Source organism: Trichomycterus rosablanca, chromosome 13 (genome assembly GCF_030014385.1).
Source record: "Trichomycterus rosablanca isolate fTriRos1 chromosome 13, fTriRos1.hap1, whole genome shotgun sequence".
Classification (NCBI taxonomy): domain Eukaryota; kingdom Metazoa; phylum Chordata; class Actinopteri; order Siluriformes; family Trichomycteridae; genus Trichomycterus; species Trichomycterus rosablanca.
In genome coordinates, this window is record NC_086000.1 from 32,308,195 (window position 1) to 32,329,220 (window position 21,026).

At 37.9% G+C, this 21,026-nt stretch overlaps 2 protein-coding genes across 2 annotated transcripts in view; both read right to left on the reverse strand.

The window, feature by feature from the left end:
* The window catches only part of scaf8 (SR-related CTD-associated factor 8), a 44,437-nt gene extending 40,520 nt beyond the window's left edge, over positions 1-3,917 (reverse strand). Inside the window, exon 1 of the mRNA XM_063008032.1 lies at positions 3,829-3,917. The gene's annotated coding sequence lies outside the window, so the exon portion shown is untranslated. The remainder of the gene's footprint in view (positions 1-3,828) is intronic.
* Positions 1,738-19,649, reverse strand: map7a (microtubule-associated protein 7a). The gene is made up of 14 exons (XM_063008033.1): positions 19,422-19,649; positions 14,315-14,425; positions 13,763-13,837; positions 13,369-13,532; positions 11,419-11,533; positions 10,319-10,446; positions 9,591-9,691; positions 9,049-9,266; positions 8,778-8,928; positions 6,867-7,038; positions 6,593-6,697; positions 5,303-5,353; positions 4,987-5,215; positions 1,738-3,944 (listed from the first exon to the last, which is right to left on the reverse strand). Exons 1-14 carry the CDS (start codon positions 19,537-19,539, stop codon positions 3,934-3,936), a joined length of 1,749 nt encoding a protein of 582 aa, XP_062864103.1. The 5' UTR covers positions 19,540-19,649; the 3' UTR covers positions 1,738-3,933.
* Between the last annotated feature and the right edge of the window lie 1,377 nt (positions 19,650-21,026).

Genomic DNA, 21,026 nt, shown 5'->3' on the forward strand with positions numbered 1-21,026 from the left:
TTCAAATTTGAAATTTTACATTTGGAAACGGTGAGGGCGGGAGGAGTAGTAATTAGTTGTGTTTGAGAGACCTCAGGCGGCATGGTGGCTCGGTGGGTAGCACTGTCGCCTCATAGCAAGAAGGTCCTGGGTTCGATCACCAGGCGGGGCGGTCCAGGCCCTTTCTGTGCGGAGTTTGCATGTTCTCCAAGGGTCTGCGTGGGTTCCTCCGGGAGCTCCGGTTTCCTCCCACAGTCCAAAAACATGCAGTCAGGTTAATTGGAGACACTGAATTGCCCTATAGGTGAATGGGTGGGTGTATGTGTGTGTGTGTGTGTCTGCCCTGCGATGGACTGGCATCCAGCCAGGGTGTTACTGTGTGCCTTGCGCCCATTGAAAAGCTGGGATAGGCTGCAGCACCTGCCCCCCAACGACCCTAACTGGATAAGCGAATAAGAAAAAGAATGAATGATTTCCACCTCTTTGGACACTCAAAGAAGCTTTAAGGGGAAGAAGAATTTCATGTGATGATGATGTGACTTGTGAAAGTCGTGGCTACACACTCAACCAAAAAAATTTTTTGCTAATGGCATTAAAAATATGGTATGACGTGGGGAAAAATGCATCGGAAGGTGACTATTTAGAAATAATATGTAGTTTGTTTATGAATTTTTTTTGTTTATGAGTTAAGGCACCCAGGTGGCACAGCAGGATATTCCGCTAGCACACCAGCGCAGAGATTCTGAACCCTTCAATTCGAAAATTGGCATTGCCACCGGTTGGCTGGGCGCCGTCTAGCAGGCATAATTGGCAGTGCCTAATTGGCCACAGTGTCTGCTAGGGTGGGATAGCCGGACTATGTGGGTGGGGTCTTCGAATGCTGTATAAGGACCTGGGTTAGCAGATAGGGGCACCTGTGCTGAATGCATGGGTAAACAGAAGTGGTTTGCTAGGAGGTGTAAGCAGCAATATACCCTTCTCGAATGCAATCGGGGATCCCCAGCAGCGGAAGACAAATTGACTACACTAAATCTGGAGAAAAATGGGAGAAAATGCATAAATATATAGAAAACAAATATATTTAAAAATGCGAAAACTTTTTGAAAAACCCCCATACATAACCTTTTAACACAAAGTACATCTGTTTTACAGTGCCTTGAAAAGTATTTGCCAGTTTCTGATTTCTTCTATCTTTGCATACATTATGTGAAGCTTTCTCTTAAATTATCTGCTAGACCATCACTACTCCTGTTTTGTCCAGATACTTCTTACACCCTGCTTCCCATCCATAACATTGTATACTACATCATTCCCATACATGATGTACACTACTGTTGTTTGCGCTACCACACACACTTACGTATACACATTGTCCCTATATCATCTGTATGTTGCTTGTATATCGTGTACACTCTATATATTGTGTACTGTCTTTAAATTATATGTACGTTACTAAGAGGGCCAGGTAAAGCACATTTCCAACCATGGTACATTTTTGTGTTACCATACATTACTCATGATGGAGTCCTCAAACAACAGTTGTTTTAATGCTGAAGTAAACAAAACTATTACACTTGATGTCATAGCCAGGTGTGGAAGGTAAGTGAGTAAGTTTATACTGGTTACTTTAAGAGACTGCTTATCCAAACCATGTGTGGTTTGCACTAATCCAGCGTTGTGAGTCAGCCAGCTTGTCTTATAAAGTAAGATTAAGTCTGTTTAAGAATATAAATTAGCAATTTTCAAACACAAACATGGTTTGGTTCAAAGTGTGTTTATTTATGCTAATAAAACACTGAATTGGTTAGTGCACACTGTATTGATAATTTTATTTATGCTTAAGCTTTGTTCAAGGCATTGCACATCTCAGGGCTGGACTAGTATTGTACAGTTGTGGTCAACATTATTGGAACCCCTGAATACCTCCTAAAATGACATGTTTGGTAAAAAAAAAATGTCTGTTCTTTTTTTTTAAATAAATGCATTATTTGATCTTTGCCAATACTTACAGAGACAAACCCAAATAGGCAGATAAAGCCAAACTAGAGCTCTTTGGCAATGCACACCAGCGTTATGTTCATAAACAATAAAATTAAGCCTATACAGAAAAGTCTGCCCTACCTGAAGTAAAAAATGGTGTATGATCCATAATGTTGTGGGGTTGCTTTGCTGCCTCTGGGAAAATAGTTAGGAAGGAAAAAAATAGCCAGCAGTGAGTCCTGATCTCAATCCAACTGAATTATTTTAAAAGAGCAAATTTATGTTATTGGGAAAAGGAACTTTGCAAACGTTCAAGAGCTTGAGAGAATTGCAGTGGAAGAGTGTAAGAAACTACCAACTGACAGGCGTAAGAAGCTCACAGATGGCTACAAAAACATTTGGAGGCTGTCTCTGTTGCAAAGGGCTGTGCAACCAAGTATTAGGATGCCTTTAATCCTGTCCATGTCATTTATGATGTTTTTTTTATTTTTTTTAAATAAGTGCATGTATGTCAACAGGTCAATTTTACATATACCCATATTGGGTTTTTTTTAGGACACTGGCTTTTATTAAACAATCAAGAGTGCCAATATTGTTGACCACAACTGTAGAAAAAGCAAAAAAGGAAAAAAACCAGCTTGTTTAAAACAGTCTACATCTTATTTGCTTAATAGCAGCAATGCAAAAAGAGCTGAGCTCAGCTCTCACGCAGATGTTCTGCACAGCTTATGTATTTTAATGTTATAAATCAGAGAAAACAGCAGCTTTACAGATACAGTTCCTATAGGTTAGTACAGGTACTGAATACATTACTATTAACTGAAAATGTAATTGCCCCCTTTTTGGATCACTTTTTTTGCATACTTGTAACACTAAATGATTCATTTAACAGAGGTGAGGATCAACCTCAGGTCCTCAGGACTCAAGATTTTGTGTGACACCTCATGTGCTGACCTATAGCAAGACATAAAATGAGCAGTTAAAAGTATAAGTTAGCAGCCAAAAAACTAGCAGAGTGTGATTTTAAGGAGTTTTGTCAAGTAGTTTTTCTGCTCTACAGTGATGTTAAAGACTATAATCAAAGTATGAAAAAATATTTAGTTGCAGTTGTTGCTGCTCATGGTGGTGCAAGGAATTAAATTGGAGGGTCACTTACTTTTTCACAAAGCTGTAATGGCAGTTTTTACAAAAGCATGTTTTACAAAAGCATAAAACGGGGGCGCTCAGGTGGTGCAACTCGTTGGTTTGAAACTCAGCTCTGCCATCCGGCTGGGCGCCTACATGAACAATGATTGGCTGTTGTTCATACAGAGTGGGAGCCAGATATGGACCTCATAACTGATGCAATTATGACCTCTGCTGGCTGATTGATGGCGCCTGCACAGAGTCGAGGGATAATGCGTTGATCAGGGTGTGGCTCTCTGTACACAAAGCAGATCCGCATATGAACTCGCCTCATGTAGGTGAAAAGATGCAGTCAGCTGCTGCACACGTGTCGGAGGAGGCATGTGTCAGTCTCGCTCTCCTCAATCAGGGCAGGGATTGGCATCAGTAGAGAGGAAGCATAATGCAATTGGGTAATCAGACATGACAAAACAAATGAAAAATGATTTCTTTATATAAAACTATTGTGATAAATATGCAATTAAAAGGAGAATTTAAAATGAGGCAATTACTTTTTCACATCGCTGTATGTAACAAACATTGTACAAAGTCTCAAGCATCAGTAAGTAAGGTTATTTGTACTGTAAAACACCAGAAAGCCATTTACCCACAGTTCCAAACTGAGCAAACTGTGTGGTCTATAAACATGAAAAGCAATAATCAGTGTTTCAGAAGAGCAGCAGGGGTCAAATACTTCTGTATTACCTTAAAGTGTCATACAGGGTTTCTTAAAGTGCAGGTGAAGCGATTCTGTTTGATACATTAAGCATAAGGGTGCAGATTCATTACAGAGCGTGTCAGCGTTTATTCTCAGATTACTTCTGAAAATGAGAAAAACAAACAGAAAAGGAATCAATAAAACAGCAGAGGATCTTTCAATGCTTACAACTTCATACAAAGGTTTTTTTATTTATTTATTTTGTTTATGCATTTTCTCCTCCTTTTCTCCCTTTTAGCGTGTCCATTTGCTAGATTGCGTCATGCTTCCTCCACACCAATGCCAATCCCCGCTCCGATTGAGGAGAACGAAGCTAAGAGATGAGAGAGTCCTTATCCGGCTTTTAATATCCCACCCCTATCTAAACAACAGGCCAATCGTTGTTCTTGCGGCCGCTCAGCCCGATAAGGAATTACAGACTATTGTTGGACTATTTTCTCACACAGTTTTTGCAACATGGCTTTAGTCAATCCTTTCTTGTAAACAACTAAACCATTACTTAATATTTATTTTATACCTAATCAAAATAGCAACAACTTTAGAAGGTTTAAAAACAACGATCTTTCATTCTTACTGTGCACTGTTCCTTCCATTTTTGGAATGTGTTACATGCATCAAATTATTTACAAAAATCAGTAAAATTAAAACGGGCAGGGCAATCCGGGTCCTTTCTGTGCGGAGTTTGCATGTTCTCCCCGTGTCTGCATGGGTTTCCTCAGGGAGCTCCGGTTTCCTCTTACAGTCCAAAAACATGCAGTCAGGTTAATTGCCCTATAAGTGAATGAGTGTATGTGTGTGTGTGTGTGTGTGTGTGTGTGTGTATGTATGTGTGTCTGCCCTGCAATGGACTGGCGTCCCGTTCAGGGTGTTACTGTGTGCCCTGCGCCCATTGAAAAGCTGGGATAGCTAATTGGATAAGCGGATGAATGAATGAATGAAATCTCTTCTTTGCTCTGTATTCAATAAAATAAATGAAGTTTGCAAATCACTGCTTTCTGTGATTTTACTGTTCATTTTAGACGATTTGTTTATTCTGTTTGTTTGCATTTAACTTCTTGTCTGTTTTTTAAATTATTGGATGTATTCCATCATCCAAACACACTATTTAATACAAAAAGTTTCATCTCAGCTTTAGTCTCTCTTACCCGCTCTTTGATGAGACTGGATCTCCTCTAGGCCTGTGATTGTCCGGATGGACCGACGCTCCTTGAAGGCCACTACAGGAAGAATATCCTCCTCATTGTCTAAGCCCATTTTTGAGACACTGGCAGTGCCAGGCAGCCTGATCACTTCCTCTAAGGGAAGGCTGTGAATGGGCTTCATGATCTCATCCGGCAGGGTTTCTTTTATTATCAAATTAGATGAAACAACTTTCTATTGAAAAGAAGTAATACATTAGTACAAATTGTTCTTAAGATTACACAACTGAAGGATAGAGACGAATTACATTATTGTTATTACCTTCTCAGCAGCATCTGTTTTTCTAGTTCTTTTCATAATTTCTTCTAGTCGCTGTGGAGATAAAGTAAATATTATAACTTTGTTCATATACTTGAGGCTGGCACATAAACCACATCTATTAAGGCAGGTAGAAAATATCACTGCAACAAGCTTTTTAAAGTAATAGTACTTTATTTGTTCTTTATAAGTACAAATACTTAATTGTACTGTATTTGTAATTAATAAATATGATTAAAATAATACATATACATTATTTCACATGCAACACTCAAATTAAAAACATTAAATTTCATGCAAGCAATAGTTTCTGTATGAGCATTATACAGGAGCCCCTGATAATCGAAGAGATCTGCATTAATGTTATACTTGTTAATTCAAACTTACATTTATTGTTAGATCTTTATGAGATTTATTATTAGAAATTATGAACATGCTTATCAGCTAACAAATAATTAAACACACAGTTGTAAAAGTAGTGTGGGCTTTAAGAAAATGTGTTAGCAATTTTTTTCTGTATTTGGATTGTCAATTTAAAATAATTTATTATAAATGTAATTTAATTATGGGCAGTACAATGGCACAGTGGGTAGCTATGCCACCTTACAGCACAAAGGATCTGGCTTTGAATCCCCTTCCTGGCAGCCAGGGTTCTTTCTGTGTGGAGTTTGCATGTTCTCCCTTTGTCCATGTAGGTTTTCTCTGGGTGCTCCAGTTTGTTCCCACAAGTTCAAAAACATGCAGTCAGACCAACTGGAGCTACTGCTAATCAATAACAGTACTTAAGCATTAATCGTTAACAAATTAACACCATTTTTAGATCACTGTCCTGTTGCAGGGACAGTGAAAAATATAACCTTACATTGGTGTTACTTTGTAATGTATTTAAGCTAAAAATGTACTAATATTAACTAATCCAAATAAACGAGCACAATAATTAATTCAATAAATAGGGAGCAAAGTCCTGCAATGTACTGGGTATTCCTGCCTTGTGCCAAGTGTCTCCCAGTGGAACCAGACCACACAGGATTTGGCACTTAGGATAAAGCGTTTAGTGGGAAAAAGTAATAAAATTACAAAAAGTTGACTTTCGATAGACAATTTGTTTTGGCTTATAGTAGCTGTATAAAGTAAACAGGAAATATCTCGTGCTAAATCTTGTCTTGTTTGGATTGTATTATTTTGATATGAGGTGTAAAGATTTTTTATGAGAGTTGCTCTCATTCTCAGTGCTCTTGTATCCTGGATGACCCAGATTCAGGACGTACTACACTGCTCTCATAGCTGCTTTACCTTCTTCCTTTCCTGTCGTTCAGTCTCTTCTCTCTGAAATCGACTCTCTCTCTCAATCCTCCGCTGCTCCGCTACCTGCCTCTGCTGAGCATCCTCCTCTTCCTTCTGCACAAAGTACTTTAGTTTTAGGAGTAATGGGGTTTGATTACTTATAAAGTTTAATGTAAAAAAAGAGTAGGAATAAGCTTAAAGTGGAGATATTGTTAAGCTAGTTAAGCAGTTTTACTTTCTGTAAAATCTTTTAATTGTAAGATCACGATGTGTGATCATTGACCTGATGCTGAAGTTTTTGTTTCTCCTCCTCCTGCTGCTGAGTGTTTTCATTTTCTGCATTTATTTGTTTTTCTTCTTCTCTTATCCTCTTCTGCTCCTGCAGTTCGAGTGTCTCAGCCTCCTGCCTAACCCATTCATGAGCTTTCTGACAACCCAGCCCCTCTCTCTCTCGTCTGAACACACACAGGAACAATACAATGCATGTGAACCGCTTGTAGGGATCTGTATGGTCTGTATGGTCAGTGGGGTTAAGCTTTGTAATAACAAAATCCATTATTTTACCTCTAATTCCAACTATAGTTGAAGCAATAATCAAAGGTCAATTTTAAACAATTCCCCCTCTTACCTCATATGCACTTGAGGTAAAGAGGAAAGATACAGCTGGTGTCTAAAGTGTGCTTCTTAGTTTTGTACTAAGCTACATAAGTAATAAGCATATAGCCAACAGATTAGCATTGCGCAAAGTGCCTGTCTACAGAAACCACAATGAGTTCTTAATAAATCACACACATGCTTATGTTTTTTGTTTATTACACTATGTCATGCACTGTAATAAACAAAAGTCAGAACACTTTTTAAATTTTGAACAAAAAATGCCAACGTCAAACACCAATCATGTTTTGGTGCACCAGCTACTGTACATTTGGGGTGGGGACAAATGAATGAGGATAAGCTAGGGCAGATAAAACACATTTATTTGTCATATATACTGTACATATACAGTACTCATATACCCGAGCTTGTTTGGAAGCTGGGGTCAGAGCACAGGGGCAGCCCTGGAGTCGATATGGTTAAGGGCCTTGCTCAAGGGCCCAACAGTGACTGCATCTGATCCCACAACCTTCTAGTTAGTAATCCACAGCTCTGTCCACTTGTCTACCACTGTTCCAGTGCATATACATTTTATTTTTAAAACTAATACTATTAATTTACTTACATACATGGCAATGTGAATAAGTAAAACATTTTATAAAACATTTTATATTAAATATGGTTGAAGAGGATCAGTGAGGTGCGGCTATTTTTTAGTGCCAAGGAGGGATGTGCTTAAAAACAGTATGTACCTTTAATATGCTTCTTTAAAAATAGCCAAATTATTTTATCGTGTCTTTTTTTATTTATATATTTTGTTTATGCATTTTCTCCCCTTTTCTCCCTTTTAGCACATCCAATTGCCCGATTGCGTCATGCTTCCTCTTCACTAATGCCGACCCACACTCTGATTTGAGGAGAATGAAGCTAACCCACACCCCCTCCGACACGTGGGCAGCAGCCGTACGCATTTTGTCACCCACACTGTGAGTTACGCACATCAGTTATGAGGAGTCCCTATCCGGCTTTATACCCCACCGCTAAATGAACAACAGGCCAATCGTTGTTCATGTGGCCACTCAGCCCAGCCGGATGGCAGAGCTAAGATTCGATACAATGTATTTGAAATCCCAGCTCTGGTGCGCTAGTGTGTGTTTTCACTGCTGCGCCACCTGAGCAGCATTTTATCATGTCAAGCAAGGACAAAATGTTTTCTCAGAATGTCTTTTCACTTCTAAATCATGCACCTCCTAGATTTGGCTTATTCTTTTAAGTTGAGTTTTTCCACAGTATTATGAAGATACCAAAATATTTAAAGCTCTGGCCCAATATTACTTTAAAGAGTCACAGTTCATAAAGTTAATTTATGACATAGATTTGTTAATAATGAATCATTTATTCTCTTTTCTGATGTCACTTTTGTTTTATCAGTTCTCATAACTTTTTTCTGTCCCTCAGAGACTGATGGGTTTATCCGGCTCTTTTCATGGTTCTGTCCCAATGCCATCACAGATGGGCTTCTCACACAGATTTCTATGAAGATACTCCATTGCAAAACCATTTCACAAATTTAACTAAATGGAATTAGGTGAAAATAAACCTTTCTTCCTTCAGCCGGCATTCCTCTTCTTCTCTCTCCCTCTGCATTCGGGCTTGTCGTCTCTTCTCTGATAGCAGACGAGACGCCTTCTCAGGGTCTGTGGTTCCCGCTTGGGGTCTGCTCTGAACTCCAGCACTATGAATGCTGGGCTCTGAAAACCAGAGATTTAAGAGTCAAATGTGTGTGTTCTTTAAAAGTACAGTATTTGAAAATCTGCTGTATCAAAATAAACATTAAGCAACTTTTTATTGTGGTGTAGAAAATGTCCCACCAGTAGCAGTATAGGGGCAGGCCGGTGGTACCAGGGATCCAGTAGAATCAATGTTTTTCCAGGCTGGTCCTTTACATCCAACCTCATGTACATTCGAAGGAGCTGCTTCACACTTCTGAGGCTGATGGTAGGAAGGTATAGTCTCTAGTTTTAAATCCTCTTCCTCAGTCAGGGCTGGCAAACACTCCTGTCTGGGTGACATTTGTCTCACTGGCAGTCTAAGAAAAGGCAGTAACATTGAATAAAGAATTTATTATAATTATTAACATGTTATCGGCAATTAGTCATTCTAAGCAGTTATTCATAATAACGTTCACCATAGAATTACTGTCACCCCTGCAAAAGATGGGTAAAAAGATAATAAATAATGTCTATGTGGTTAATTTGTTTGCAAATCTCAAGCTTTCTTTTAAAGAACACAGTTGTGACTTAATAACCATGCATACATTCATTCATGGTCTTCTTTTACCCATCTTTATCTCAGATGCCAATAATTTTGGAGCATAATATTTGTGTTGCCAACATAGCTTAACATTACGTACCCTGTTAATAAGGATACTGGCTTGTTCTGCTTGACTCTTCCAGGTGTAGAATTGACTCTAGCAGTGTCAGTAAGTGACTGCAGCTTATTTTTTTCCGATTTCTGATGGATACCATGTCACCCATGAATCCAGCAAAACAAAAATAGATAATCAGAGAGAAGAAAATATACACTTTTATAAAGCCAACCAACAATACACTTCTAATAAATCACAATACATTGAAACATTAGGATTGCATGTTCACAGATAAAAAAACACGCTTAACTTCACTATAAAATTATTCTTTGTACAAACCCCATTTCCAGAAAAGTTGAGACATTTTGTAAAATGCAGTACAAACAAAAACCTGTGATTATGGAGGGCTTGGCTATTACAAACCCCTCTGAGACGTGCAGTGCACTGAGATCTCAGAATCGCATATGGAGAAACCCCCCCCCCATCCTTGTTCAGACTCCTCAACTGGCCTGGAGAGATGCCTGAACAATTAATTGCCCCATTGTCCCTCCTCCTACAGACACTACAGCCAATTGTGTGTCAGTGTAGGTCTCCGGCTTGAGGTCTCAGCTTCTCAGATCTCACCACAAGATGCCATATAATGCAACCAAAGTAACAGTTAAAAACAATGTGGTTTACTACACCAGAATAAAACAAAATAATTGTCTGCCATTAATTTCCTAAAAAAACCCATTATTATCCACTTTTAAAAAATATGAGAACAGAAAGCTCACCGCTTCTTTACTGGAGGTCTGATGCTTGCCTCTGATCAGCCCAGGTCTGATAACATTGCGGTGTGTAGATGTGGCAGGGCTCTGTACGGATTTCTGTGCGCTGGTATTGTTCATAGAGTGGCATGAAACTGAACGTCGACAGATATGAATGACTAAACCATGGATTTTTGATTTAAAAGAATTGTGAATTCAGATGGAGATGTGAGAAAATGAAAGATTAAGAAAAAGTTGAGAAAAAGCAAGCAGACCAGCATCATCACAGTTGCTTTGTTTGCTTTTTTACATTTAAAATGATAAAGAATTTGATAACTGAAAGGAAAACTCCAGCAAATGTATCTACGTACTATCTAGCTTAAACAAAAAACATGCGATTTTATACAAAGGAAAGTTGTCAAATGTACTTATAATGAAGGTCTATGGGCAGTTAATTGCCTTAATTGCACCCTTAATTGCTTAAGACAGTATGCTGTCACAGTACTGTATGTCGCTTTGGATAAAAGCGTCTGCTAAATGCTGAAAATGTAAATATTTGTCATAAAGCAAGTACAGCATGTAAACATTGTAACATTATACCAACAGTGAAACATAGTGGTGTTGGTAATGTGATATTGTGAGGGTATTTTACTGCATCATTAAATTGTCAATTTGCTGAGAAAGGAATTAATTTCACTTTTTATTATAAAAACATTGAGGACACTGTTGGTCATTGCTGCTAAAGGTAGTGCAATCAGTTTTTCACAAGAGAAATATGGGTGTAATAAAACTACGATTTACAGATGCTACAGACAGCGATTTGGATAGAAATGCTGGAGCAGTCCTTTAATAACTTCTCCCTGGTTACCTTCTGATTGGGACAGACACACTGCACTTCTGCTTCTGGCTAGATAAGAGATTGTGGGAGTCTGAAGCCGACTAACCAGGTTTATCTCCCACTGACTAAGAGAGCGGCGTTTAGCTAAAGAAGAGCAAATCACATCCACTTAAAGCACAGAGGTGAAAATAATGTTAGGATGCAGAAAAGGAAGTCCAGAAGAGAATTTTAGTCAATCAAATTTACATTACATAGAGACATTTACATAGACACATACATAGTTATTTACCATTTATAATGTTGTTTTTACCACTGCTTGCTCCTCTCTGTGACGAACGGGCTGTTTTCGGTTTTGTTTTCTGGCTCCTCGCCATGGTTTTCTGTACCACCGATACAAAGCGCTCCTAAAGCAAATATAAGACATGATTTTGTAGACTGGTGCTCCTCAAAATAACTAATATCACACAGTCTTCAGATAAGCAATTAATCTGTAGGCCTGTCACAATTACACAATTAAAGTTGATTATTTGTAATACAATACTAATTCTTAATAAATACTATTAAGAATGTATTTGTTCTCTCAGTTGACTACACTCTACTCTATATTCACTCATTGAGCACTTTATTAAGTACATGTCTGGTACTTACATCTATTGATTATTTTATAAGGCCCCACTTACCATCCTAGATGGGTATACAATTACTTTCTGTTGGTCATTCATTGCTCTTTACACTTTATCACCCCTGTACATTTATTAATTAAAATGGACCTGCACAGGCCTTCACATTGACCAAATATTACACACCCCATTCCTGAAAAAGTTGGGATGTCTTGTAAATGCAATAAAAAGATGAATTTGTGATTTGTTAGTTTTCCTGAATTATTATTTAACTGACAAAAGTAGAAAGAAAAGATTTCCAATGTTTTCACTGATCAACTTCATAGTATTTTATAACTAGAAACACATTTAGAATTTGATGCCCACAGCAAAGTTGGGACAGTGGCGTGTTTAACCCTGTGTTCCATCACCTTTCCTATCAATCAGATAGTAATCAGATTTTGGGAACTGAGGACACTAATTGTTGATGTTTTGCAAGTGTAATTTCTCCATTCTTGTTTGATTTAAGACTATATATAACTGAGAAATGCAGCAAAAACAAAAGTGATGGAAGGTATGGTGGAAGGTAGAAGATTGGAAAAAGTGGACTTTTTATATTTATGAGGTAGAGTATACCTACAACATAACACATGATCTGGTGAAGACAAGAATGGCAATGGGCATGGCGGGAAAGGTCAAACTGACAAGCATATGGAAAAACAAGTCAGATAGCACCATCACCAATCTATGACTGATGAAAGCTTTGGTCTGGCCAGTAGATACATATGGACACACAGCCTGGGCAGTGAAGAAAGAGCAAGAAATATGCATTCTGGCATCAGAAAACTGCTGAAAATCTCTTGAAGGAAGATGATGACCACTGAGCAAGTTTACAAGATGGCCAGAACACAAAAGGATCTACTGAACCACATTAAGCCTTGCAAGTGAAGTTACTTTGAGAGTGTGATGAAGCACCCACATGACAACATTGAAGGTAGTGTTATGATGGAACCTGTGGAAGGACTCAGAAGATTAAGAACAAGCTGGATTGATAACATCATGATGTTGATTGCATATCAGGGGCTAGTCTGCTGCCGGCGTCACGAGAAATCTGACCCATTTTTGTAGCCAACCACTGCAAAGACATGATGGCATAATGATATGATATCAATAATTGTGCACTTCAGTGGTCTGTTACGCTAGCTCATCACCAACAAGATCTGGCATCAAGTCTCAGTGGTGCTATCAGCCAGCCGGGCTGGGAGGGATGGCCAAAGACCTGCAATGTACTGGCATCCTGTCCAGGGTATTTTTGCCTTGTGCCCAGTGTTTTCAGGTGAAACCGGACCTGCTGTGATAAAGTGGTTAATAAAAAATACAAGTGCAGGTCCCAGTAATGTGGGATTAAAACGCCAATCTAATGCCAATCTTTTCCATAAAAAAAAAAAAAAAAAAAAAAAAAAAAAAGGCACTTTGGTTCTAACAGGTTTTAGCAGAGTTGTGTTCTTCGACTGTTGTCTATCTAAACTTAAGGAATGAAATGTTCACTATGGAAGCACTTCTGTAAGTCGCTCTGGATAAGAGCGTCTGCTAAATGCTGAAAATGTAAATGTAAATGTAAAACAGAACAAAAAACTCACTTTCTCCTCTTTGAGCCTTTGTTTGCGTTTTTCCTCCACCGCCATTCTCCTCCTCTCCTCCCTCTGTCTCTGCTCCTCCAGCTTTTTCCGACGTTCCTCCAGGTGCTTTTCATAGTACCTCCTGGCTCTCTCGTCTCGGGCCAGCCAGCCTCGCTCCCGTAATGCTAAAAACAATGAAAAACAGATCTGTCAGATTATAATATGTTATATTTTCCTGCAAATAATCTGGCTGATCCCCAAATATGTATATATACACAGCCCTATGATAGATTGACACCATGTCCAGGGTATTCTGTAGTAATTGGTATGAGTATATTAATACTCAGTGAATGGTCAGTGGTAATCAATCATTCAAGCATTATGAGGTGCAGAAAATGGAATATAAAGCAAATACCAAGCTGCCTGAGGTTCTCCTCTCTCCGTTCACGAGCCAGTCGCAATCTCTCATCCACCTTTAGCATGTTTGATTCTAAAACAATATTTAGACCAGAAATCCACAATTATACAAATAAAAAATTGTTAATTTCTTTAACATGTATGTTGTTAACATGTATGTTGACACCATCTACATGATATACCATATTTTGATAAACAGATAGCTTGATCTGTTTCTGCATCTCTTAACATTTAACATTTCCTCTTATAAATGTAATGATAAGAAATATTGGTGTTCATGCTTTAATTGATGACTTTTTATCTTTTGGTTACTCATGTATTTCACATCCACAGCATAACTGTTATGCATACCAGGCATGGAAACCCTTTTAACTCAACCCTTTCATTTCTCACTTGACTCATGGTAGAGATAAAGCTTTTTGGTAAAACTAGCGTGTACTCTACAATTTATTCGAATAGTCCAAAAACTATTAAACTATTAAACAAAGCTACTTTGCCATATCAAAGACAACGTCAATATAGTAAAAAAAGATCAAAAAAAGATTCATACCAGCAGGGTTTTCATTTTTTCTGTGGTTAATGATGTTTGGTGGTGTTTCCACAGATGAGTTATAGCTTGGTCGATTTTGTTCCTGTTTAGACTTTACATCCATCCCAGTCCCTGCAAAGACAGCATCAGATTAGATTTAGTACCTGTGATCGCTGCTGTGACTTTTATTTTCTGATTCAGACAGCATGGCTTTTTCAGTTTATTATTCATGCCTACTGACACATAACCAAACTTGAAAGCTTAAGATCTCAGCACTGGGAACTTTGTAAATTTTTATGTAAAACAAAATGTCTTTATTTAATTGTTTGCTAATTTAATGTACAATTTAATGAAATTTAAACTGGTCATGAATAAAAAGCTGACATAAAATTGACTTATAATTTTATGTAAAATTTTTAATTAAAAAAATCTACAGAAACTATATACACCGACCAGCCATAACATTATGACCACTGACAGGTGAAGTGAATAACACTGATTATCACCTGTTAGTGGGTGGCATATATTAGGCAGCAAGTGAACATTTTTTACTCAAAGTTGATCCTTTAGACGCAGGAAAAATTGGCGAGCGTAAGGATTTGAGCGAGTTTGACAAGGGCCAAATTGTGATGGCTAGATGACTGGGTCAGAGCATCTCCAAAACTGCAGCTCTTGTGGGGTGTTCCCGGTCTGCAGTGGTCAGTATCTACCAAAAGTGGTCCAAGGAAGAAACAGTGGTAAACTGGTGACAGGGTCATGGGTGGCCAAGGCTCACTGATGCACGTGGGGAGCGAAGGCTGGTTCTGATAGAAAGGAGTCAGAATACACAGTGCATCACAGTTTGTTGCGTATGGAGCTGCATAACTGCCGACCAGTCAGTTAGGAAGGTGGTCATAATGTTATCCTTGATCGGTATACATGTAAATACCATGGTAATAGTACAGACAATTTAACGCAAGCATTACGGGTAACCACCAGTTTACCTTAGCTGACTAGTTAAGTGGGTTCACAAGTAAACTTAAGTTTGTTTTACATAACAGCTTTTCTAAATGATAGTCACATATTACATTCTGAATCTATGCAAAATTAAATACCATGATTGCATCGATTTACCAATTCTGTTAAGCTTTTAACTGATAAATTAAAGACAAATAATAAAAAAAAAAAACTATTATTACTATTTGAAACCGATTTAGATTTGCAGTATTATGCACATTCTTTGGGTCAGTTCAGTTTGGGTAAGAAACCACAAAGAGTTTTTGTGACTCAAACATAAGAGCGGCCTGTCTCATGTTGGCTCAGAGTTTGTGTTGTGCATCAGCACAGCCTAAAGCCTGTAAAATCCACAAAGATAATGTTTGTTACACTGAGACTGTTCTAAACAACAGAAAGAGATAACAGCTCCAGAGCGCCTGACTTCCCACCAGCAACAAACATGGTGAGAAAAGAGATCAAAGCATTACAGGAAATGTGTGGCTTATAGGCATCCCACAAATTATTAAAGAAATCATTTACAAAAAAAATACACATTTTATTACACTCAGTAAAGTCCATGACTGGCATGTTTTTAAATATGTACTGATGCACATTTTTTGTTAATAGGCTGTAGTAAATGTTTTGTGTGTATGTGGCATGTATTCAGCAGGTAAAAGCAATTAATTGACACTATTTACAAACTATTTTACAGACCTGCAAACAAACCAGAACCAAACAAATAACTAGTGACTCTCTGGCGCCACATGCTGGTAAAACTATAGAATTGCAAATGACATTTTGCTATAATTTTACAATAAAGAAACTGATAAAAAAAAAAGCATTTAAAAGAAACATTCTGCAGTCAAAAATAAATTGTTAAAAAATAAACTATATTATCACCCATCAAACAAAACCACTTGTATCTTATTACACAGGATTACACCAAAACTTTGTGCTAGAAAAAAGGTGATTCTGCTAGTCTGTAATGACTGCTGTATAATGTTTAGCTACACAGTAAAATTTGGTTTTATTTTAGATTTTGAGACAGTTAAACTGAGCTTTTCTTTATAGACATCATTTATGTTATTTATATTACCTATATCTTATTAAAATGCGGAAAGGGATGCAACAAGTATTAACATGGCATCAAAATATAAATACTAGGATTAAAAATGTATCAACTATGTCTTGTGGTTGTAGAATGCACCACTGGGATGTTTCATTTGATGCCTGAGATATGAGAATGAGCAAGTCACTGAGCATAAAACTGTAGTTTTGACAGCGAAATTACTCTTAAAATTTTTTTTTTTACTGTGCTATGATATGCTAGTATGCAGACATCCCAAGTCTCCGGGAAGTTCGGGGAGTCTCCCGTATATACATAGCGGCTCCCTGATGCCCGCAAGTCAGATAAAATCTCCTGGAATCTAGAACGAGCGGCCAAGAGCGCGCGCACACACACGCGTGCACGCAGGCGACACAGAATTTTTTCCCTGATCGCATATTAAATCCGTTATCTGATATACAATCTAGCGCACTGTGTAGGGAACATAAATCAATTGTCTAATATATTGTCTAGTGCACTATGTAGGGAACATAAATCCGTTATCTGATATACAATTTAGTGCACTATGTAGGGAACATAATTAATTATGTAATACACTATCTAGTGCACTATGTAGGGAACACAAATCATCATCTAGTTATACTTTCTAGTGCACTATGTAGTGAACATGAATGCATTATCTAATACACTATCTAGTGCACTATGTAGGGAACATAATTACGTTATCTGATATACAATCTAGTGCACTGTGTAGGGAACATAAACCAATTGTCTAATTCACTATCTAGTGCACTACATAGGGAACATACATTCATATCTAAAATACTATCTAGTGCACTATGTAGAGAACATAAATCCGTTATCTGATATACAATTTAGTGCACTATGTAGGGAACCTAAATCCGTAACTAACATGCTACCTAAAGCATTATGTAAGAAACATAAGTCTATTATCTAGTACAATATCTAGTGCACTAAGTAAGGAACATAACTCCTTTTCTAATATACAATCTAGTGCACTATGTAGGGAACATAAATCTATTATCTTTCACACTATCTCGTGCAATATGTAGTACACATTAATGTGTTTGTGACGCGAACAGTTAGCTTAGTAGCTCAGTTAGCAGCTCCTAAAAGTTCTGTTATCACCCATATCCTTTGTTGTGAGAGAGAGGTTTTTTAGCTTTTTTTAGCTTTTTTTGGGCTTAGGGGGTCGGGGTCGAGGTCCGGGGGTACCTCCCTGAAATGAGTTTTTGCAACTTGGGATGTCTGAGTATGCTATACTAAAGGTATAAGCAAACAAACACTTCCAGCAAATGTTTCCTGTAACTGCAAATAGAATTTGTACAATGCTGAAAAGGAATTTTGAACCATTCCTTCTTGGAAATGTATTTCCGTTCATCAAAATGTCTAAGATGCCTTCCATGCATAGACCTCTTCAGGCCATTCTACAGTGTCTTAAGTAGGGTTACGTAAGAACTTTGAGGAATCTTCTTCTTTTTAAACCATTCTTTAGCTGATTTACTTTGTCTTGTTGAATCACGTGATGTCTTTTCAGCTTAAGGTCATGGACTGATTCTCTCACATTCCCCTGTAAACTGTTTTGATACACCTTTAAATTCATTGTTCCCTCAATGAAGAGCCCTAAACCATGATGCTACCTCCACTATATTTTACAGTTGGGTTTTACGGTTGATGCGCAGTGTTCTTTTTCTTCCAAACATAACATTAGTGCTAAGAAGTTCCACTTTTTCTCATAGTAGAACATCCATGTGGTCCCGGGCAAAGTTGAGACAGACTTTTGTGGTGTACTTCCATGAACACCATTCTTGATCAATGTTTGTTTTTCTAAAAATGAACACCTAAGAAAAGCTTTTGCAGCTTGTAAAGTTTCCAGTAGATCTTTTGCTGTTACCCTTGGGTTCTTGGTGCCCCACTTTCAGGACTTTTCCAATTGTGTTACTGAAGTAATCATAACAGGATGGTCACTCCTATAAGCAGAAACAGCCTTGATTTTTCTTTATTTTTACACAACTTGTCTAAGTGTGGATTGCCAAGTCTTTAGCAACATTGTTCTCAGCTCCATATGTCTTTATAATACATCTTCTGGGGTCATTTGAAAGTTGTTTGCATGGTTTACACGAACCAATCTTTCTTGAGAGGAACAGATTTGTCTTTTTTGTCTTTTCTCTAATTGGCAAAGCAACTATGAAACTCACACTTTCAACTCCTTAATTGAAGCACCTTTTGCCAATTAGCTTTTAGAGAAGTCATGAACAAAAAAGGTTTGCTTACTATTATCTTGGCCAGGACTCTCCTGCAAATGAGATTGTAAATCTCAGTGAGATTAATTTCCTGGTTAAATAAAATAAAATAAAAAATAAAAAAATGTCTCCCTGCCCTGGGGATTTTCACTCATCACATGCTTAGTAAAAGACACAAACAATACTATTGTTATCATGTTATTAGCTGAATTAGATTTTGTCTTAATTGTGTTATAGATAACAACAGACAACAATTTATTAGCAATCCAGGTTATTCCAAAGAATTCACTCCTTTTTTCTTGCAACTTTAAACAATTGTGGTAAATAGAATCTTGCATTTGCAATGATATCACATTGGTACTAAGAATCTTAAAGTGTTACTCGCACTGGCTACTAAAGTTGTTGGTGTCATGACAGCTACAGTGTGAATAAAATATTAACAACAACATTCTCCTAAGCTTGAATTTAAAGAGTATAACGTGTGTGAATGTGTTTGGAAGTGGTTTTGTTTGAACGCATCTATCTTGGGCAAACATTGCATAACAGAAAACCATGTGACTCATAAACATCTACAGAGAATCAGTACCTTTAGCCTTGACAGAAAAATCTAACATTATTAATACTGATAATCATAAATGGAAATGGAAATCTAACATGTTTACAATGTATCCAGCACATATTATATATATTTATATGGACTGTACAATTCTATCATAGAAATACATTTAGTTGTATCTGATATTCACATAAATAAATACAAAATACTGTGCAAAACAAAAAGAGATAACATCCGACAATAATTACACTTTATCTGAACACCAACCTTTCCTGGTCATCTTAATCTTGCCCTCCTCTTGAAGGATGAGATTTGGGTTTGCAACCTTGCCAGCTTGCCTCCACTTTCTCTGTTGCAATGCCACACTCATACATGGAGCTGGCATTTTTCTAGGAAGCCTGAATGCAGATTCGCCTCCAGCTTGAGTGTGTGCCCTCACCAATGAATATGTCGTATCTGCTTCTGGCTTTGTGTGTTAACGGTGCAGCTAGCTTCTACTCCAGCTAACCACTCAGCTGTGCATCTCTAACAGAGAGGAAGGCTGGCAAAGAGGGAGCTGGAGGGGGGGATTCATCATTCCAGAAAGAGCAGCTGATTCGCTGCAAGCAAGGCTGTGTCCCATTCCTGCTCAGCTGATAGGGCTCTACGTAACTGATCACCCACTGATAACACAATACATGGTATATCTAATGAAGAAGCTAAGCTTACTAGAGAGCAGTGTCATTCAGACTGTTTTGGGGTTTCTGTATCCCTTTAAGATTTAGCACTACTGTAGGCATCCTCATCATTTTTACGTCATTGGATTATGGTGGCAGGAAGCACAGATCAGACACATTGAGAGCAGCCTCAGGACCTGGGTTGCTAGAGCAACAGTAAGAAGTAAAGGGGCAGAGAAGTGTGTCAGTGTGTTGGCATGACATTGACCAGCTGAGTCAATAAATGGGAGGGGGTTAGAGGTTCTAATTTACCCATCCTGTGATGCCCTACTACAGAGTTCAAAGCTACTTTTTCCAAACTCCCACTAGGTGATGATTCTAATAGGATGCTACCATTGATGTGTAATATAAGAGCAGAAAAGGTAAACTAGCATTAGCACTAGTCTCTGTTTATTACAGTAGGATTTGTTCACTGGTGTACTGTCAGTCTGGAAGTCCTGGGTGTCACTATCTTTAGTAAACTAGGCTCTTATATTAAAGCAACATAATTTGAGCCAATGACCTGAGTCAAAATATTATTTGATTCACCACACTAGAAATGCTGATTGGTTGATAGCATGGGTTTAGAAAAAAAATGTTTAGTGTGGCACCCAACCACAAACATTCACTCAAAAAATAGGGGGCAGAACTCACCTGACCATAGAAGCATCAGGCATTGCCCTGCACCTGACAGGATGAAAGAAATGCAAAGAAATCTATCGCAGGTCACCTAACCAACGTAGAACAATACTGTAGCTAAAGAGACTCAAACAGGAAACACTAATAACAATATACAAAAGGGCCAAAATAAATCAACCAAAAAGAAACATGAACCGCATCCCGAATTGGGGAAAGAACAGAAGTGATACAAAAGTTGTCATCTAAATGCCAGCTACTCGATCCACCATTCATTCACTCATCCATTTATTGTCTGTTTTACTACTGTTTTATCCAGGTTTGGTTTATTGGGCAAAAGGTAGGAAATACCCCAGACAGCAAAATAGGACATAACCAAAATGGGTGCTGCGCCTAAAGCTGAGTTCCCCAGAAAAAAATAAAGAATGCCAGCGTAGCCGCTCGGGTTAAAATTTTATGACTGTCATTTTTTATTTACATTTATTGCTGCATATCTTGTTATACAAACCTTGTTGCAAGATGGCGAAAATACTTTTAACAT

Coding starts and splice junctions, on each gene's coding strand:
- map7a (XM_063008033.1), bottom strand. CDS start 19,539: ATGCCAGCTCCATGTATGAGTGTGGCATTGCAACAGAGAAAGTGGAGG. Junction 11,534..13,368: donor AAAGGCTCAAAGAGGAGAAA/GTGAGTTTTTTG, acceptor TATTTGCTTTAG/GAGCGCTTTGTATCGGTGGT. Junction 8,929..9,048: donor CTGCCCCTATACTGCTACTG/GTGGGACATTTT, acceptor TCTGGTTTTCAG/AGCCCAGCATTCATAGTGCT.